Source organism: Eucyclogobius newberryi, unplaced genomic scaffold (assembly GCF_026437365.1).
Source record: "Eucyclogobius newberryi isolate DKJ021-1_F unplaced genomic scaffold, fEucNew1.0.hap1 SCAF_26, whole genome shotgun sequence".
NCBI lineage: Eukaryota > Metazoa > Chordata > Actinopteri > Gobiiformes > Gobiidae > Eucyclogobius > Eucyclogobius newberryi.
Genome location: NW_027315901.1, coordinates 520001 through 536937, shown reverse-complemented (window position 1 = coordinate 536937; position 16937 = coordinate 520001). Strand labels below are relative to the sequence as shown.

The 16937-nt window shown below is 45.1% G+C and overlaps 2 protein-coding genes across 2 annotated transcripts in view; one reads left to right on the top strand and one right to left on the bottom strand.

The window, feature by feature from the left end:
* The window catches only part of LOC140372577 (golgin subfamily A member 7-like), a 35496-nt gene extending 22888 nt beyond the window's left edge, over window positions 1-12608 (bottom strand). Inside the window, exons 1-2 of the mRNA XM_072459712.1 lie at window positions 12546-12608; window positions 2912-3031 (exon numbers count right to left, since the gene is read on the bottom strand). Of these exons, the coding sequence (XP_072315813.1) occupies window positions 2912-3031; window positions 12546-12554 (129 nt within the window). The 5' untranslated portion in view covers window positions 12555-12608. The remainder of the gene's footprint in view (window positions 1-2911; window positions 3032-12545) is intronic.
* A 1147-nt stretch (window positions 12609-13755) lies between these two features.
* Window positions 13756-16937, top strand: part of LOC140372576 (uncharacterized) — a gene marked incomplete at its 5' end in the record, with an annotated part of 45798 nt that continues 42616 nt past the window's right edge. Inside the window, one exon of the mRNA XM_072459711.1 lies at window positions 13756-13889. Coding sequence (XP_072315812.1) covers window positions 13756-13889 — 134 coding nt within the window. The remainder of the gene's footprint in view (window positions 13890-16937) is intronic.

The window sequence follows — 16937 nt, the reverse complement described above, 5'->3', positions numbered from 1 at the left end:
TTGTCCTCTGGTCGTGTTCTGGTCGTGTTCTGTCTTTTGTCCTCTGGTCGTGTTCTGTCTTTTGTCCTCTGGTCGTGTTCTGTCTTTTGTCCTCTGGTCGTGTTCTGGTCGTGTTCTGTCTTTTGTCCTCTGGTCGTGTTCTGTCTTTTGTCCTCTGGTCGTGTTCTGGTCGTGTTCTGTCTTTTGTCCTCTGGTCGTGTTCTGTCTTTTGTCCTCTGGTCGTGTTCTGTCTTTTGTCCTCTGGTCGTGTTCTGTCTTTTGTCCTCTGGTCGTGTTCTGTCTTTTGTCCTCTGGTCGTGTTCTGGTCGTGTTCTGTCTTTTGTCCTCTGGTCGTGTTCTGTCTTTTGTCCTCTGGTCGTGTTCTGGTCGTGTTCTGTCTTTTGTCCTCTGGTCGTGTTCTGTCTTTTGTCCTCTGGTCGTGTTCTGTCTTTTGTCCTCTGGTCGTGTTCTGTCTTTTGTCCTCTGGTCGTGTTCTGTCTTTTGTCCTCTGGTCGTGTTCTGTCTTTTGTCCTCTGGTCGTGTTCTGTCTTTTGTCCTCTGGTCGTGTTCTGGTCGTGTTCTGTCTTTTGTCCTCTGGTCATGTTCTGGTCGTGTTCTGTCTTTTGTCCTCTGGTCGTGTTCTGTCTTTTGTCCTCTGGTCGTGTTCTGTCTTTTGTCCTCTGGTCGTGTTCTGGTCGTGTTCTGTCTTTTGTCCTCTGGTCGTGTTCTGTCTTTTGTCCTCTGGTCGTGTTCTGTCTTTTGTCCTCTGGTCGTGTTCTGTCTTTTGTCCTCTGGTCGTGTTCTGTCTTTTGTCCTCTGGTCGTGTTCTGTCTTTTGTCCTCTGGTCGTGTTCTGTCTTTTGTCCTCTGGTCGTGTTCTGTCTTTTGTCCTCTGGTCGTGTTCTGTCTTTTGTCCTCTGGTCGTGTTCTGTCTTTTGTCCTCTGGTCGTGTTCTGGTCGTGTTCTGTCTTTTGTCCTCTGGTCGTGTTCTGTCTTTTGTCCTCTGGTCGTGTTCTGTCTTTTGTCCTCTGGTCGTGTTCTGTCTTTTGTCCTCTGGTCGTGTTCTGGTCGTGTTCTGTCTTTTGTCCTCTGGTCGTGTTCTGTCTTTTGTCCTCTGGTCGTGTTCTGTCTTTTGTCCTCTGGTCGTGTTCTGTCTTTTGTCCTCTGGTCGTGTTCTGTCTTTTGTCCTCTGGTCGTGTTCTGTCTTTTGTCCTCTGGTCGTGTTCTGTCTTTTGTCCTCTGGTCGTGTTCTGTCTTTTGTCCTCTGGTCGTGTTCTGTCTTTTGTCCTCTGGTCGTGTTCTGGTCGTGTTCTGTCTTTTGTCCTCTGGTCGTGTTCTGTCTTTTGTCCTCTGGTCGTGTTCTGTCTTTTGTCCTCTGGTCGTGTTCTGTCTTTTGTCCTCTGGTCGTGTTCTGTCTTTTGTCCTCTGGTCGTGTTCTGGTCGTGTTCTGTCTTTTGTCCTCTGGTCGTGTTCTGTCTTTTGTCCTCTGGTCGTGTTCTGTCTTTTGTCCTCTGGTCGTGTTCTGTCTTTTGTCCTCTGGTCGTGTTCTGGTCGTGTTCTGTCTTTTGTCCTCTGGTCATGTTCTGTCTTTTGTCCTCTGGTCGTGTTCTGTCTTTTGTCCTCTGGTCATGTTCTGGTCGTGTTCTGTCTTTTGTCCTCTGGTCATGTTCTGGTCGTGTTCTGTCTTTTGTCCTCTGGTCGTGTTCTGTCTTTTGTCCTCTGGTCGTGTTCTGTCTTTTGTCCTCTGGTCGTGTTCTGTCTTTTGTCCTCTGGTCGTGTTCTGATCGTGTTCTGTCTTTTGTCCTCTGGTCGTGTTCTGGTCGTGTTCTGTCTTTTGTCCTCTGGTCATGTTCTGTCTTTTGTCCTCTGGTCATGTTCTGTCTTTTGTCCTCTGGTCGTGTTCTGTCTTTTGTCCTCTGGTCATGTTCTGGTCGTGTTCTGTCTTTTGTCCTCTGGTCGTGTTCTGGTCGTGTTCTGTCTTTTGTCCTCTGGTCGTGTTCTGTCTTTTGTCCTCTGGTCGTGTTCTGGTCGTGTTCTGTCTTTTGTCCTCTGGTCGTGTTCTGTCTTTTGTCCTCTGGTCGTGTTCTGTCTTTTGTCCTCTGGTCGTGTTCTGTCTTTTGTCCTCTGGTCGTGTTCTGGTCGTGTTCTGTCTTTTGTCCTCTGGTCATGTTCTGTCTTTTGTCCTCTGGTCGTGTTCTGTCTTTTGTCCTCTGGTCGTGTTCTGGTCGTGTTCTGTCTTTTGTCCTCTGGTCGTGTTCTGTCTTTTGTCCTCTGGTCGTGTTCTGTCTTTTGTCCTCTGGTCGTGTTCTGGTCGTGTTCTGTCTTTTGTCCTCTGGTCATGTTCTGTCTTTTGTCCTCTGGTCGTGTTCTGTCTTTTGTCCTCTGGTCATGTTCTGGTCGTGTTCTGTCTTTTGTCCTCTGGTCGTGTTCTGTCTTTTGTCCTCTGGTCGTGTTCTGTCTTTTGTCCTCTGGTCGTGTTCTGGTCGTGTTCTGTCTTTTGTCCTCTGGTCGTGTTCTGTCTTTTGTCCTCTGGTCGTGTTCTGTCTTTTGTCCTCTGGTCGTGTTCTGGTCGTGTTCTGTCTTTTGTCCTCTGGTCATGTTCTGTCTTTTGTCCTCTGGTCATGTTCTGTCTTTTGTCCTCTGGTCGTGTTCTGTCTTTTGTCCTCTGGTCATGTTCTGGTCGTGTTCTGTCTTTTGTCCTCTGGTCGTGTTCTGTCTTTTGTCCTCTGGTCGTGTTCTGTCTTTTGTCCTCTGGTCGTGTTCTGGTCGTGTTCTGTCTTTTGTCCTCTGGTCGTGTTCTGTCTTTTGTCCTCTGGTCGTGTTCTGTCTTTTGTCCTCTGGTCGTGTTCTGGTCGTGTTCTGTCTTTTGTCCTCTGGTCATGTTCTGTGTCCTGTTTTCGTCTCAAACGTCTGAAGTTCTGGTCCAAACTCACCCGGTTCTCCAACTCCGACGGGAACTTGGTGTGGAACCTGCAGGTGGTTCCTGAGCTGTAATCTCTCTGAACAAAGACTTTGGAGGAACCGGGCGCCTGCAGCTCATGGAGGCTGTGGTTCTGAAACACAAGAACACAAGAACATCAAGAACATCAAGAACACAAGAACATCAAGAACATCAAGAACATCAAGAACATCAAGAACATCAAGAACATCAAGAACACCAAGAACATCAAGAACACCAAGAACATCAAGAACATCAAGAACACCAAGAACAAAAGGACATCAAGAACACCAAGAACAAAAGGACATCAAGAACACAAGAACATCAAGAACACAAGAACATCAAGAACACCAAGAACATCAAGAACATCAAGAACACCAAGAACATCAAGAACATCAAGAACATCAAGAACAAAAGGACATCAAGAACACAAGAACATCAAGAACACCAAGAACAAAAGGACATCAAGAACACAAGAACATCAAGAACACAAGAACATCAAGAACACCAAGAACATCAAGAACATCAAGAACACCAAGAACATCAAGAACATCAAGAACATCAAGAACAAAAGGACATCAAGAACACAAGAACATCAAGAACACCAAGAACAAAAGGACATCAAGAACACAAGAACATCAAGAACACAAGAACATCAAGAACACCAAGAACATCAAGAACATCAAGAACACCAAGAACATCAAGAACATCAAGAACACCAAGAACAAAAGGACATCAAGAACACCAAGAACATCAAGAACATCAAGAACACCAAGAACAAAAGGACATCAAGAACACAAGAACATCAAGAACAAAAGAACATCAAGAACACCAAGAACATCAAGAACATCAAGAACACCAAGAACATCAAGAACATCAAGAACACCAAGAACAAAAGGACATCAAGAACACAAGAACATCAAGAACACCAAGAACATCAAGAACATCAAGAACATCAAGAACAAAAGGACATCAAGAACACAAGAACATCAAGAACACCAAGAACATCAAGAACACCAAGAACAAAAGGACATCAAGAACACAAGAACATCAAGAACACAAGAACATCAAGAACACCAAGAACATCAAGAACATCAAGAACACCAAGAACATCAAGAACATCAAGAACACCAAGAACAAAAGGACATCAAGAACACAAGAACATCAAGAACACCAAGAACATCAAGAACATCAAGAACATCAAGAACAAAAGGACATCAAGAACACAAGAACATCAAGAACACCAAGAACAAAAGGACATCAAGAACACAAGAACATCAAGAACACAAGAACATCAAGAACACCAAGAACATCAAGAACATCAAGAACACCAAGAACATCAAGAACATCAAGAACACCAAGAACAAAAGGACATCAAGAACACAAGAACATCAAGAACACCAAGAACAAAAGGACATCAAGAACACAAGAACATCAAGAACACCAAGAACACCAAGAACACAAGAACATCAAGAACACCAAGAACACAAGAACATCAAGAACACCAAGAACACAAGAACATCAAGAACACCAAGAACACCAAGAACACCAAGAACACAAGAACATCAAGAACACCAAGAACACAAGAACATCAAGAACACCAAGAACAAAAGGACATCAAGAACACAAGAACATCAAGAACATCAAGAACATCAAGAACACCAAGAACAAAAGGACATCAAGAACACCAAGAACACAAGAACATCAAGAACACCAAGAACAAAAGGACATCAAGAACACAAGAACATCAAGAACACCAAGAACAAAAGGACATCAAGAACACAAGAACATCAAGAACACCAAGAACACCAAGAACACAAGAACATCAAGAACACCAAGAACACAAGAACACCAAGAACACCAAGAACACAAGAACATCAAGAACACCAAGAACACAAGAACACCAAGAACACCAAGAACACAAGAACATCAAGAACACCAAGAACACAAGAACATCAAGAACACCAAGAACACAAGAACACAAGAACATCAAGAACACCAAGAACAAAAGGACATCAAGAACACAAGAACATCAAGAACACCAAGAACACCAAGAACACAAGAACACCAAGAACACAAGAACACCAAGAACATCAAGAACACCAAGAACATCAAGAACATCAAGAACATCAAGAACATCAAGAACACAAGAACAAAAGGACATCAAGAACATCAAGAACACCAGGAACACCAAGAACACCAAGAACACCAAGAACACCAAGAACACCAAGAACACCAGGAGCACCAAGAACATCAAGAACACCAAGAACATCAAGAACACCAAGAACATCAAGAACACCAAGAACATCAAGAACATCAAGAACATCAAGAACATCAAGAACATCAAGAACATCAAGAACACAAGAACAAAAGGACATCAAGAACACCAAGAACACCAAGAACATCAAGAACATCAAGAACATCAAGAACATCAAGAACATCAAGAACATCAAGAACACAAGAACAAAAGGACATCAAGAACATCAAGAACACCAAGAACATCAAGAACACCAAGAACATCAAGAACATCAAGAACATCAAGAACATCAAGAACACAAGAACATCAAGAACATCAAGAACACAAGAACATCAAGAACATCAAGAACATCAAGAACATCAAGAACACAAGAACATCAAGAACATCAAGAACACCAAGAACAAAAGGACATCAAGAACATCAAGAACATCAAGAACATCAAGAACAAAAGGACATCAAGAACACAAGAACATCAAGAACACCAAGAACATCAAGAACACAAGAACATCAAGAACACAAGAACATCAAGAACATCAAGAACATCAAGAACATCAAGAACACCAAGAACATCAAGAACATCAAGAACATCAAGAACACAAGAACATCAAGAACACCAAGAACATCAAGAACACCAAGAACACCAAGAACATCAAGAACATCAAGAACACCAAGAACATCAAGAACATCAAGAACACAAGAACATCAAGAACACCAAGAACATCAAGAATACAAGAGCGTGAGGAGGAGGAGGGAGCGTGTGGAGGAGGGAGCGTGAGGAGGAGGGAACACCAAGAACACCAAGAACACAAGAACATCAAACACACAAGAACATCAAGAACACAGGAGGAGGGAGCGTGTGGAGCAGGAGGGAGCGTGAGGAGGAGGAGGAGGGAGCATGAGGAGCAGGAGGGAGCGTGAGGAGGAGGGAGCGTGTGGAGGAGGGAGCGTGTGGAGCAGGAGGGAGTGTGTGGAGCAGGAGGGAGCGTGAGGAGCAGGAGGGAGCGTGAGGAGGAGGGAGCGTGTGGAGCAGGAGGGAGTGTGTGGAGGAGGGAGAGTGTGGCGCAGGAGGGAGCGAGAGGAGGAGGGAGCGTGAGGAGAAGGGAGCCTGAGGAGGAGGGAGCGTGAGGAGGAGGAGGGAGCGTGAGGAGGAGGAGGGAGCGTGAGGAGGGAGAAGGGAGCCTGAGGAGGAGGGAGCATGAGGAGGAGGAGGAGGGAGCATGAGGAGGAGGGAGCGTGAGGAGGGAGCGTGAGGAGGGAAGAGGAGGGAGCGTGAGGAGGAGGGAGTGTGAGGAGGAGGGAGCGTGAGGAGGAGGGAGCGTGTTGAGCAGGAGGGAGCGTGTGGAGGAGGGAGCGTGTGGAGCAGGAGGGAGCGTGAGGAGGAGGAGGAGGGAGCATGAGGAGCAGGAGGGAGCGTGAGGAGGAGGGAGCGTGTGGAGGAGGGAGCGTGTGGAGCAGGAGGGAGTGTGTGGAGCAGGAGGGAGCGTGAGGAGCAGGAGGGAGCGTGAGGAGGAGGGAGCGTGTGGAGCAGGAGGGAGTGTGTGGAGGAGGGAGAGTGTGGCGCAGGAGGGAGCGAGAGGAGGAGGGAGCGTGAGGAGAAGGGAGCCTGAGGAGGGAGCGTGAGGAGGAGGAGGGAGCGTGAGGAGGAGGAGGGAGCGTGAGGAGGAGGGAGCGTGAGGAGGAGGAGGGAGCGTGTTGCAAAGAACTCAGAAACAATGAATGATTTTGAATAAAACAGAATTATGACGTTTGGCGCAAACATAAAATACACACTAGAAGAACATGTCCACCTGGTGTCCAGTCTGAGGTACTGCAGCGGCAGGGCGGAATAAAACTACAGCCAAAACAAACGCACATTTTCATCTTAGATTTATGTTTAAAATCCATTCCTCACACTAGAGGAACTGCCCTAAACGTTAGAGGAACTGCCCTAAACGTTAGAGGAACTGCCCTAAACGTTAGAGGAACTGCCCTAAACGTTAGAGGAACTGCCCTAAACGTTAGATGAACTGCCCTAAACGTTAGAGGAACTGCCCTAAACGTTAGAGGAACTGCCCTAAACGTTAGAGGAACTGCCCTAAACGTTAGAGGAACTGCCCTAAACGTTAGAGGAACTGCCCTAAACGTTAGAGGAACTGCCCTAAACGTTAGATGAACTGCCCTAAACGTTAGAGGAACTGCCCTAAACGTTAGAGGAACTGCCCTAAACGTTAGAGGAACTGCCCTAAACGTTAGAGGAACTGCCCTAAACGTTAGAGGAACTGCCCTAAACGTTAGAGGAACTGCCCTAAACGTTAGATGAACTGCCCTAAACGTTAGAGGAACTGCCCTAAACGTTAGATGAACTGCCCTAAACGTTAGATGAACTGCCCTAAACGTTAGAGGAACTGCCCTAAACGTTAGAGGAACTGCCCTAAACGTTAGAGGAACTGCCCTAAACGTTAGAGGAACTGCCCTAAACGTTAGAGGAACTGCCCTAAACGTTAGATGAACTGCCCTAAACGTTAGAGGAACTGCCCTAAACGTTAGAGGAACTGCCCTAAACGTTAGATGAACTGCCCTAAACGTTAGAGGAACTGCCCTAAACGTTAGAGGAACTGCCCTAAACGTTAGAGGAACTGCCCTAAACGTTAGAGGAACTGCCCTAAACGTTAGAGGAACTGCCATAAACGTTAGAGGAACTGCCCTAAACGTTAGAGGAACTGCCCTAAACGTTAGAGGAACTGCCCTAAACGTTAGAGGAACTGCCCTAAACGTTAGAGGAACTGCCCTAAACGTTAGAGGAACTGCCCTAAACGTTAGATGAACTGCCCTAAACGTTAGATGAACTGCCCTAAACGTTAGATGAACTGCCCTAAACGTTAGAGGAACTGCCCTAAACGTTAGATGAACTGCCCTAAACGTTAGAGGAACTGCCCTAAACGTTAGATGAACTGCCCTAAACGTTAGAGGAACTGCCCTAAACGTTAGAGGAACTGCCCTAAACGTTAGAGGAACTGCCCTAAACGTTAGATGAACTGCCCTAAACGTTAGAGGAACTGCCCTAAACGTTAGAGGAACTGCCCTAAACGTTAGAGGAACTGCCCTAAACGTTAGAGGAACTGCCCTAAACGTTAGAGGAACTGCCCTAAACGTTAGATGAACTGCCCTAAACGTTAGAGGAACTGCCCTAAACGTTAGAGGAACTGCCCTAAACGTTAGATGAACTGCCCTAAACGTTAGAGGAACTGCCCTAAACGTTAGAGGAACTGCCCTAAACGTTAGAGGAACTGCCCTAAACGTTAGAGGAACTGCCCTAAACGTTAGAGGAACTGCCCTAAACGTTAGAGGAACTGCCCTAAACGTTAGAGGAACTGCCCTAAACGTTAGGGGAACTGCCCTAAACGTTAGAGGAACTGCCCTAAACGTTAGATGAACTGCCCTAAACGTTAGATGAACTGCCCTAAACGTTAGAGGAACTGCCCTAAACGTTAGAGGAACTGCCCTAAACGTTAGAGGAACTGCCCTAAACGTTAGATGAACTGCCCTAAACGTTAGAGGAACTGCCCTAAACGTTAGAGGAACTGCCCTAAACGTTAGAGGAACTGCCCTAAACGTTAGAGGAACTGCCCTAAACGTTAGATGAACTGCCCTAAACGTTAGATGAACTGCCCTAAACGTTAGATGAACTGCCCTAAACGTTAGATGAACTGCCCTAAACGTTAGATGAACTGCCCTAAACGTTAGAGGAACTGCCCTAAACGTTAGAGGAACTGCCCTAAACGTTAGAGGAACTGCCCTAAACGTTAGAGGAACTGCCCTAAACGTTAGATGAACTGCCCTAAACGTTAGATGAACTGCCCTAAACGTTAGATGAACTGCCCTAAACGTTAGAGGAACTGCCCTAAACGTTAGAGGAACTGCCCTAAACGTTAGAGGAACTGCCCTAAACGTTAGAGGAACTGCCCTAAACGTTAGAGGAACTGCCCTAAACGTTAGATGAACTGCCCTAAACGTTAGATGAACTGCCCTAAACGTTAGATGAACTGCCCTAAACGTTAGAGGAACTGCCCTAAACGTTAGAGGAACTGCCCTAAACGTTAGATGAACTGCCCTAAACGTTAGAGGAACTGCCCTAAACGTTAGATGAACTGCCCTAAACGTTAGAGGAACTGCCCTAAACGTTAGAGGAACTGCCCTAAACGTTAGATGAACTGCCCTAAACGTTAGAGGAACTGCCCTAAACGTTAGATGAACTGCCCTAAACGTTAGAGGAACTGCCCTAAACGTTAGATGAACTGCCCTAAACGTTAGATGAACTGCCCTAAACGTTAGAGGAACTGCCCTAAACGTTAGAGGAACTGCCCTAAACGTTAGAGGAACTGCCATAAACGTTAGAGGAACTGCCCTAAACGTTAGAGGAACTGCCCTAAACGTTAGAGGAACTGCCCTAAACGTTAGAGGAACTGCCCTAAACGTTAGAGGAACTGCCCTAAACGTTAGAGGAACTGCCCTAAACGTTAGAGGAACTGCCCTAAACGTTAGATGAACTGCCCTAAACGTTAGATGAACTGCCCTAAACGTTAGATGAACTGCCCTAAACGTTAGATGAACTGCCCTAAACGTTAGAGGAACTGCCCTAAACGTTAGAGGAACTGCCCTAAACGTTAGAGGAACTGCCCTAAACGTTAGATGAACTGCCCTAAACGTTAGAGGAACTGCCCTAAACGTTAGAGGAACTGCCCTAAACGTTAGAGGAACTGCCCTAAACGTTAGAGGAACTGCCCTAAACGTTAGAGGAACTGCCCTAAACGTTAGAGGAACTGCCCTAAACGTTAGATGAACTGCCCTAAACGTTAGAGGAACTGCCCTAAACGTTAGAGGAACTGCCCTAAACGTTAGAGGAACTGCCCTAAACGTTAGAGGAACTGCCCTAAACGTTAGATGAACTGCCCTAAACGTTAGATGAACTGCCCTAAACGTTAGATGAACTGCCCTAAACGTTAGATGAACTGCCCTAAACGTTAGAGGAACTGCCCTAAACGTTAGAGGAACTGCCCTAAACGTTAGAGGAACTGCCCTAAACGTTAGATGAACTGCCCTAAACGTTAGATGAACTGCCCTAAACGTTAGATGAACTGCCCTAAACGTTAGAGGAACTGCCCTAAACGTTAGAGGAACTGCCCTAAACGTTAGAGGAACTGCCCTAAACGTTAGAGGAACTGCCCTAAACGTTAGAGGAACTGCCCTAAACGTTAGATGAACTGCCCTAAACGTTAGATGAACTGCCCTAAACGTTAGATGAACTGCCCTAAACGTTAGATGAACTGCCCTAAACGTTAGAGGAACTGCCCTAAACGTTAGAGGAACTGCCCTAAACGTTAGATGAACTGCCCTAAACGTTAGAGGAACTGCCCTAAACGTTAGATGAACTGCCCTAAACGTTAGAGGAACTGCCCTAAACGTTAGAGGAACTGCCCTAAACGTTAGATGAACTGCCCTAAACGTTAGAGGAACTGCCCTAAACGTTAGATGAACTGCCCTAAACGTTAGAGGAACTGCCCTAAACGTTAGATGAACTGCCCTAAACGTTAGATGAACTGCCCTAAACGTTAGAGGAACTGCCCTAAACGTTAGATGAACTGCCCTAAACGTTAGAGGAACTGCCCTAAACGTTAGAGGAACTGCCCTAAACGTTAGATGAACTGCCCTAAACGTTAGATGAACTGCCCTAAACGTTAGATGAACTGCCCTAAACGTTAGATGAACTGCCCTAAACGTTAGAGGAACTGCCCTAAACGTTAGATGAACTGCCCTAAACGTTAGATGAACTGCCCTAAACGTTAGAGGAACTGCCCTAAACGTTAGATGAACTGCCCTAAACGTTAGATGAACTGCCCTAAACGTTAGATGAACTGCCCTAAACGTTAGAGGAACTGCCCTAAACGTTAGATGAACTGCCCTAAACGTTAGAGGAACTGCCCTAAACGTTAGATGAACTGCCCTAAACGTTAGAGGAACTGCCCTAAACGTTAGATGAACTGCCCTAAACGTTAGATGAACTGCCCTAAACGTTAGAGGAACTGCCCTAAACGTTAGATGAACTGCCCTAAACGTTAGAGGAACTGCCCTAAACGTTAGAGGAACTGCCCTAAACGTTAGATGAACTGCCCTAAACGTTAGATGAACTGCCCTAAACGTTAGAGGAACTGCCCTAAACGTTAGATGAACTGCCCTAAACGTTAGAGGAACTGCCCTAAACGTTAGATGAACTGCCCTAAACGTTAGATGAACTGCCCTAAACGTTAGAGGAACTGCCCTAAACGTTAGATGAACTGCCCTAAACGTTAGATGAACTGCCCTAAACGTTAGATGAACTGCCCTAAACGTTAGAGGAACTGCCCTAAACGTTAGAGGAACTGCCCTAAACGTTAGATGAACTGCCCTAAACGTTAGATGAACTGCCCTAAACGTTAGAGGAACTGCCCTAAACGTTAGAGGAACTGCCCTAAACGTTAGATGAACTGCCCTAAACGTTAGAGGAACTGCCCTAAACGTTAGAGGAACTGCCCTAAACGTTAGAGGAACTGCCCTAAACGTTAGAGGAACTGCCCTAAACGTTAGAGGAACTGCCCTAAACGTTAGAGGAACTGCCCTAAACGTTAGAGGAACTGCCCTAAACGTTAGATGAACTGCCCTAAACGTTAGATGAACTGCCCTAAACGTTAGAGGAACTGCCCTAAACGTTAGAGGAACTGCCCTAAACGTTAGAGGAACTGCCCTAAACGTTAGATGAACTGCCCTAAACGTTAGAGGAACTGCCCTAAACGTTAGAGGAACTGCCCTAAACGTTAGAGGAACTGCCCTAAACGTTAGAGGAACTGCCCTAAACGTTAGATGAACTGCCCTAAACGTTAGAGGAACTGCCCTAAACGTTAGAGGAACTGCCCTAAACGTTAGATGAACTGCCCTAAACGTTAGAGGAACTGCCCTAAACGTTAGAGGAACTGCCCTAAACGTTAGATGAACTGCCCTAAACGTTAGAGGAACTGCCCTAAACGTTAGAGGAACTGCCCTAAACGTTAGAGGAACTGCCCTAAACGTTAGAGGAACTGCCCTAAACGTTAGATGAACTGCCCTAAACGTTAGATGAATAAAGCCGCGCGTGACTGTTGCAGTTAAAGGCGTTTTTACGGTTTAAAGAGACATTTAAAGCTGATGCTACGGGCCAAAACACGCAGCGTACATTTGTAACGCATCTGCCCACAAAAGATGACACTGTTTTAGATTCAAGCAGCAAATTCAATAATAAGTCAATTACACGTAATTAAGGCTCTCTGTGCGCACATTTCCCACACAAACAGACGAAAATAAACCTTTAAAAACACAAACAAACCTCGGCCATCGCCGCTGCTGCTCCAACTTCCGGCTTACAAAACACAACATCCGGTTAAGAAAAAAAAGAAATTTGATTGTAAATTTAAGATAATTTTAAAATTATACATATACTATGGCAAAGAACAGGGAGTGTGTGTACAATAAATAACTTATAAAACATTACTAGGCCATCCATAAGACGTGTTTTTGGTGGTTTGGTCGTGTTTCATTGCAAATCTAAAAGTATCCTAGCTTGCAGTGTCTCGCCTTGAACAATATATGTTCAACAACAGACTTACATAAATATGACTTTTTTAACTATAAAAGATGAGACAATTAACAAAAAAGAATCACAAAATGTATGGCGTTTACTTCCAAAGGGTGAGAACGGAAGTTTATCCCCGAGCCAGTTCCGGTTTTCTGATGCTAACAGATGCTAACAGATGCCAGCGGCTATCTCCTGATTTCTGTCACTTTTCTTTGTTTTTCGGGCACAAGTTTTGCTGTAACGAGCTTTATTTTAAAGTCCACTGGGAATTACAGCGACTGAACAAATACTATTTCTAAAAAGGTGATTTTAAAGAAGATAATTGACCGAGACAGTGAAGCATTATAAAAAGTAATGCTAAAAGAATGAGCTTTAGGCAAAAGAAACAGGTGTCATGACTCTTTTAAACGTGTTCCATGTTTACCTGAGTTAGAGGAAATATTATGTGAAATAGACTTTTCTGAACTTTTAATAGCTTTGATTTTGATATTTACACAAGAGAAATCTGAAAACAAATCTGTCATTATTAGATTTTTAGAAACTGTTGTATTAAGAAGACATTAAAATGTACATAAAATCACTTTCAATCTGTCACATTTTCTCTTTCCTTTTTGCCCAATGTTCAAAACCTGCACAATGTGAATCAGATTCTTAAAAATGAGAATGACCCTTGGGCCGTGCGTTCTCTAACCCTGTAAGTTCTCTAACCCTATGCGTTCTCTAACCCTGTAAGTTCTCTAACCCTGTGCGTTCTCTAACCCCGTCCCGTGCGTTCTCTAACCCTGTAAGTTCTCTAACCCTGTGCGTTCTCTAACCCCGTGCGTTCTCTAACCCTGTGCGTTCTCTAACCCCGTCCCGTGCGTTCTCTAACCCCGTCCCGTGCGTTCTCTAACCCTGTGCGTTCTCTAACCCTGTGCGTTCTCTAACCCTGTGCGTTCTCTAACCCGGTGCGTTCTCTCTCCCTGTGTGTCGTGCAGGAGTCACACTGGCGTCTTCCTACATCAATGGCGTTCTCCTTCCCAAACACGAGAGTGAGTTTGTGCATCTGGTCCTGGAGGAGCTGGACACGTTTGAGCAGGAGGACGAGCGAAGCAGGTACGTAACGTTAGCTGTAGGAGTCTGAAGTGATGAACGAAGAAGAACATGAAGAACGTGAGGAACGTGAGGAACGTGAGGAACGTGAAGAACGTGAAGAACGTGAAGAACGTGAAGAACGTGAAGAACGTGAAGAACGTGAAGAACGTGAGGAACGTGAGGAACGCGAGGAACGCGAAGAACGCGAAGAACGCGAAGAACGCGAGGAACGAAGAAGAACGAAGAAGAACGAAGAAGAACGTGAAGAACGTGAGGAACGAAGAAGAACGTGAAGAACGTGAAGAACGTGAGGAACGTGAGGAACGTGAAGAACGTGAAGAACGTGAGGAACGTGAGGAACGTGAGGAACGCGAGGAACGCGAGGAACGCGAGGAACGCGAGGAACGCGAGGAACGCGAGGAACGCGAGGAACGCGAAGAACGCGAAGAACGCGAAGAACGCGAAGAACGTGAAGAACGTGAGGAACGTGAGGAACGTGAAGATGAGTCAGATTTAGACCCTCAGAGAGCTCAGAGATCCTGCTCTACATTTGTAGATTTGGAGGAAAGATGTAAAAACACAGAGGTTCAATGCAGTTGCTTCATGACCTCTGTTTAAGGACAAAATGTCCTTAAACATTGAGACTTATCTGGAGGAACATGAGACTCCGCCTCCTTTGGGACGCTTCCAAAGCCGTGTTGAGAGGACACGTTATAGACATTGTCTCAGAGAGAAAGAAACAAAGGGAGAAAAAGCTAAAGATCTGCAAGAAAAACTAAAACTGTTTGAGGAAAATCAGGCCAAGAAGGAGCGACTGGACTGTGCCTCATAGAGACTATTTCTATTGTGTGTGTCACAATGAGACACACACAAGAGGACATAAGACCATCTTTACACACAATGAGACACACACAAGAGGACATAAGACCATCTTTACACACAATGAGACACACACAAGAGGACATAAGACCATCTTTACACACAATGAGACACACACAAGAGGACATAAGACCATCTTTACACACAATGAGACACACACAAGAGGACATAAGACCATCTTTACACACAATGAGACACACACAAGAGGACATAAGACCATCTTTACACACAATGAGACACACACAAGAGGACATAAGACCATCTTTACACACAATGAGACACACACAAGAGGACATAAGACCATCTTTACACACAATGAGACACACACAAGAGGACATAAGACCATCTTTACACACAATGAGACACACACAAGAGGACATAAGACCATCTTTACACACAATGAGACACACACAAGACGACATAAGACCATCTTTACACACAATGAGACACACACAAGAGGACATAAGACCATCTTTACACACAATGAGACACACACAAGAGGACATAAGACCATCTTTACACACAATGAGACACACACAAGAGGACATAAGACCATCTTTACACACAATGAGACACACACAAGACGACATAAGACCATCTTTACACACAATGAGACACACACAAGAGGACATAAGACCATCTTTACACACAATGAGACACACACAAGAGGACATAAGACCATCTTTACACACAATGAGACACACACAAGACGACATAAGACCATCTTTACACACAATGAGACACACACAAGACGACATAAGACCATCTTTACACACAATGAGACACACACAAGACGACATAAGACCATCTTTACACACAATGAGACACACACAAGAGGACATAAGACCATCTTTACACACAATGAGACACACACAAGAGGACATAAGACCATCTTTACACACAATGAGACACACAAGATGACATAAGACCATCTTTACACACAATGAGACACACACAAGACGACATAAGACCATCTTTACACACAATGAGACACACACAAGACGACATAAGACCATCTTTACACACAATGAGACACACACAAGACGACATAAGACCATCTTTACACACAATGAGACACACAAGACGACATAAGACCATCTTTACACACAATGAGACACACACAAGAGGACATAAGACCATCTTTACACACAATGAGACACACACAAGAGGACATAAGACCATCTTTACACACAATGAGACACACACAAGACGACATAAGACCATCTTTACACACAATGAGACACACACAAGACGACATAAGACCATCTTTACACACAATGAGACACACACAAGAGGACATAAGACCATCTTTACACACAATGAGACACACACAAGACGACATAAGACCATCTTTACACACAATGAGACACACACAAGAGGACATAAGACCATCTTTACACACAATGAGACACACACAAGACGACATAAGACCATCTTTACACACAATGAGACACACACAAGACGACATAAGACCATCTTTACACACAATGAGACACACACAAGACGACATAAGACCATCTTTACACACAATGAGACACACACAAGACGACATAAGACCATCTTTACACACAATGAGACACACACAAGATGACATAAGACCATCTTTACACACAATGAGACACACACAAGACGACATAAGACCATCTTTACACACAATGAGACACACACAAGACGACATAAGACCATCTTTACACACAATGAGACACACACAAGACGGGGAGACAGGGCTGTGCTTGGTCTCTCCTCCTGTTCGAGAAATACAATTTATGGGACGGAACATAAAACTGCTGTAGATGATGTTCTATCATATTTAACCAAACCAGTTTGGACTGTTGGAGAAGATGTGGCAGCAGGAGGCAGACTGTTGGAGAGGATGTGGCAGCAGGAGGCAGACTGTTGGAGAAGATGTGGCAGCAGGAGGCAGACTGTTGGAGAAGATGTGGCAGCAGGAGGCAGACTGTTGGAGAGGATGTGGCAGCAGGAGGCAGACAGTTGGAGAGGATGTGGCAGCAGGAGACAGACTGTTGGAGAAGATGTGGCAGCAGGAGGCAGACTGTTGGAGAGGATGTGGCAGCAGGAGGCAGACTGTTGGAGAGGATGTGGCAGCAGGAGGCAGACTGTTGGAGAGGATGTGGCAGCAGGAGGCAGACTGTTGGAGAGGATGTGGCAGCAGGAGACAGACTGTTGGAG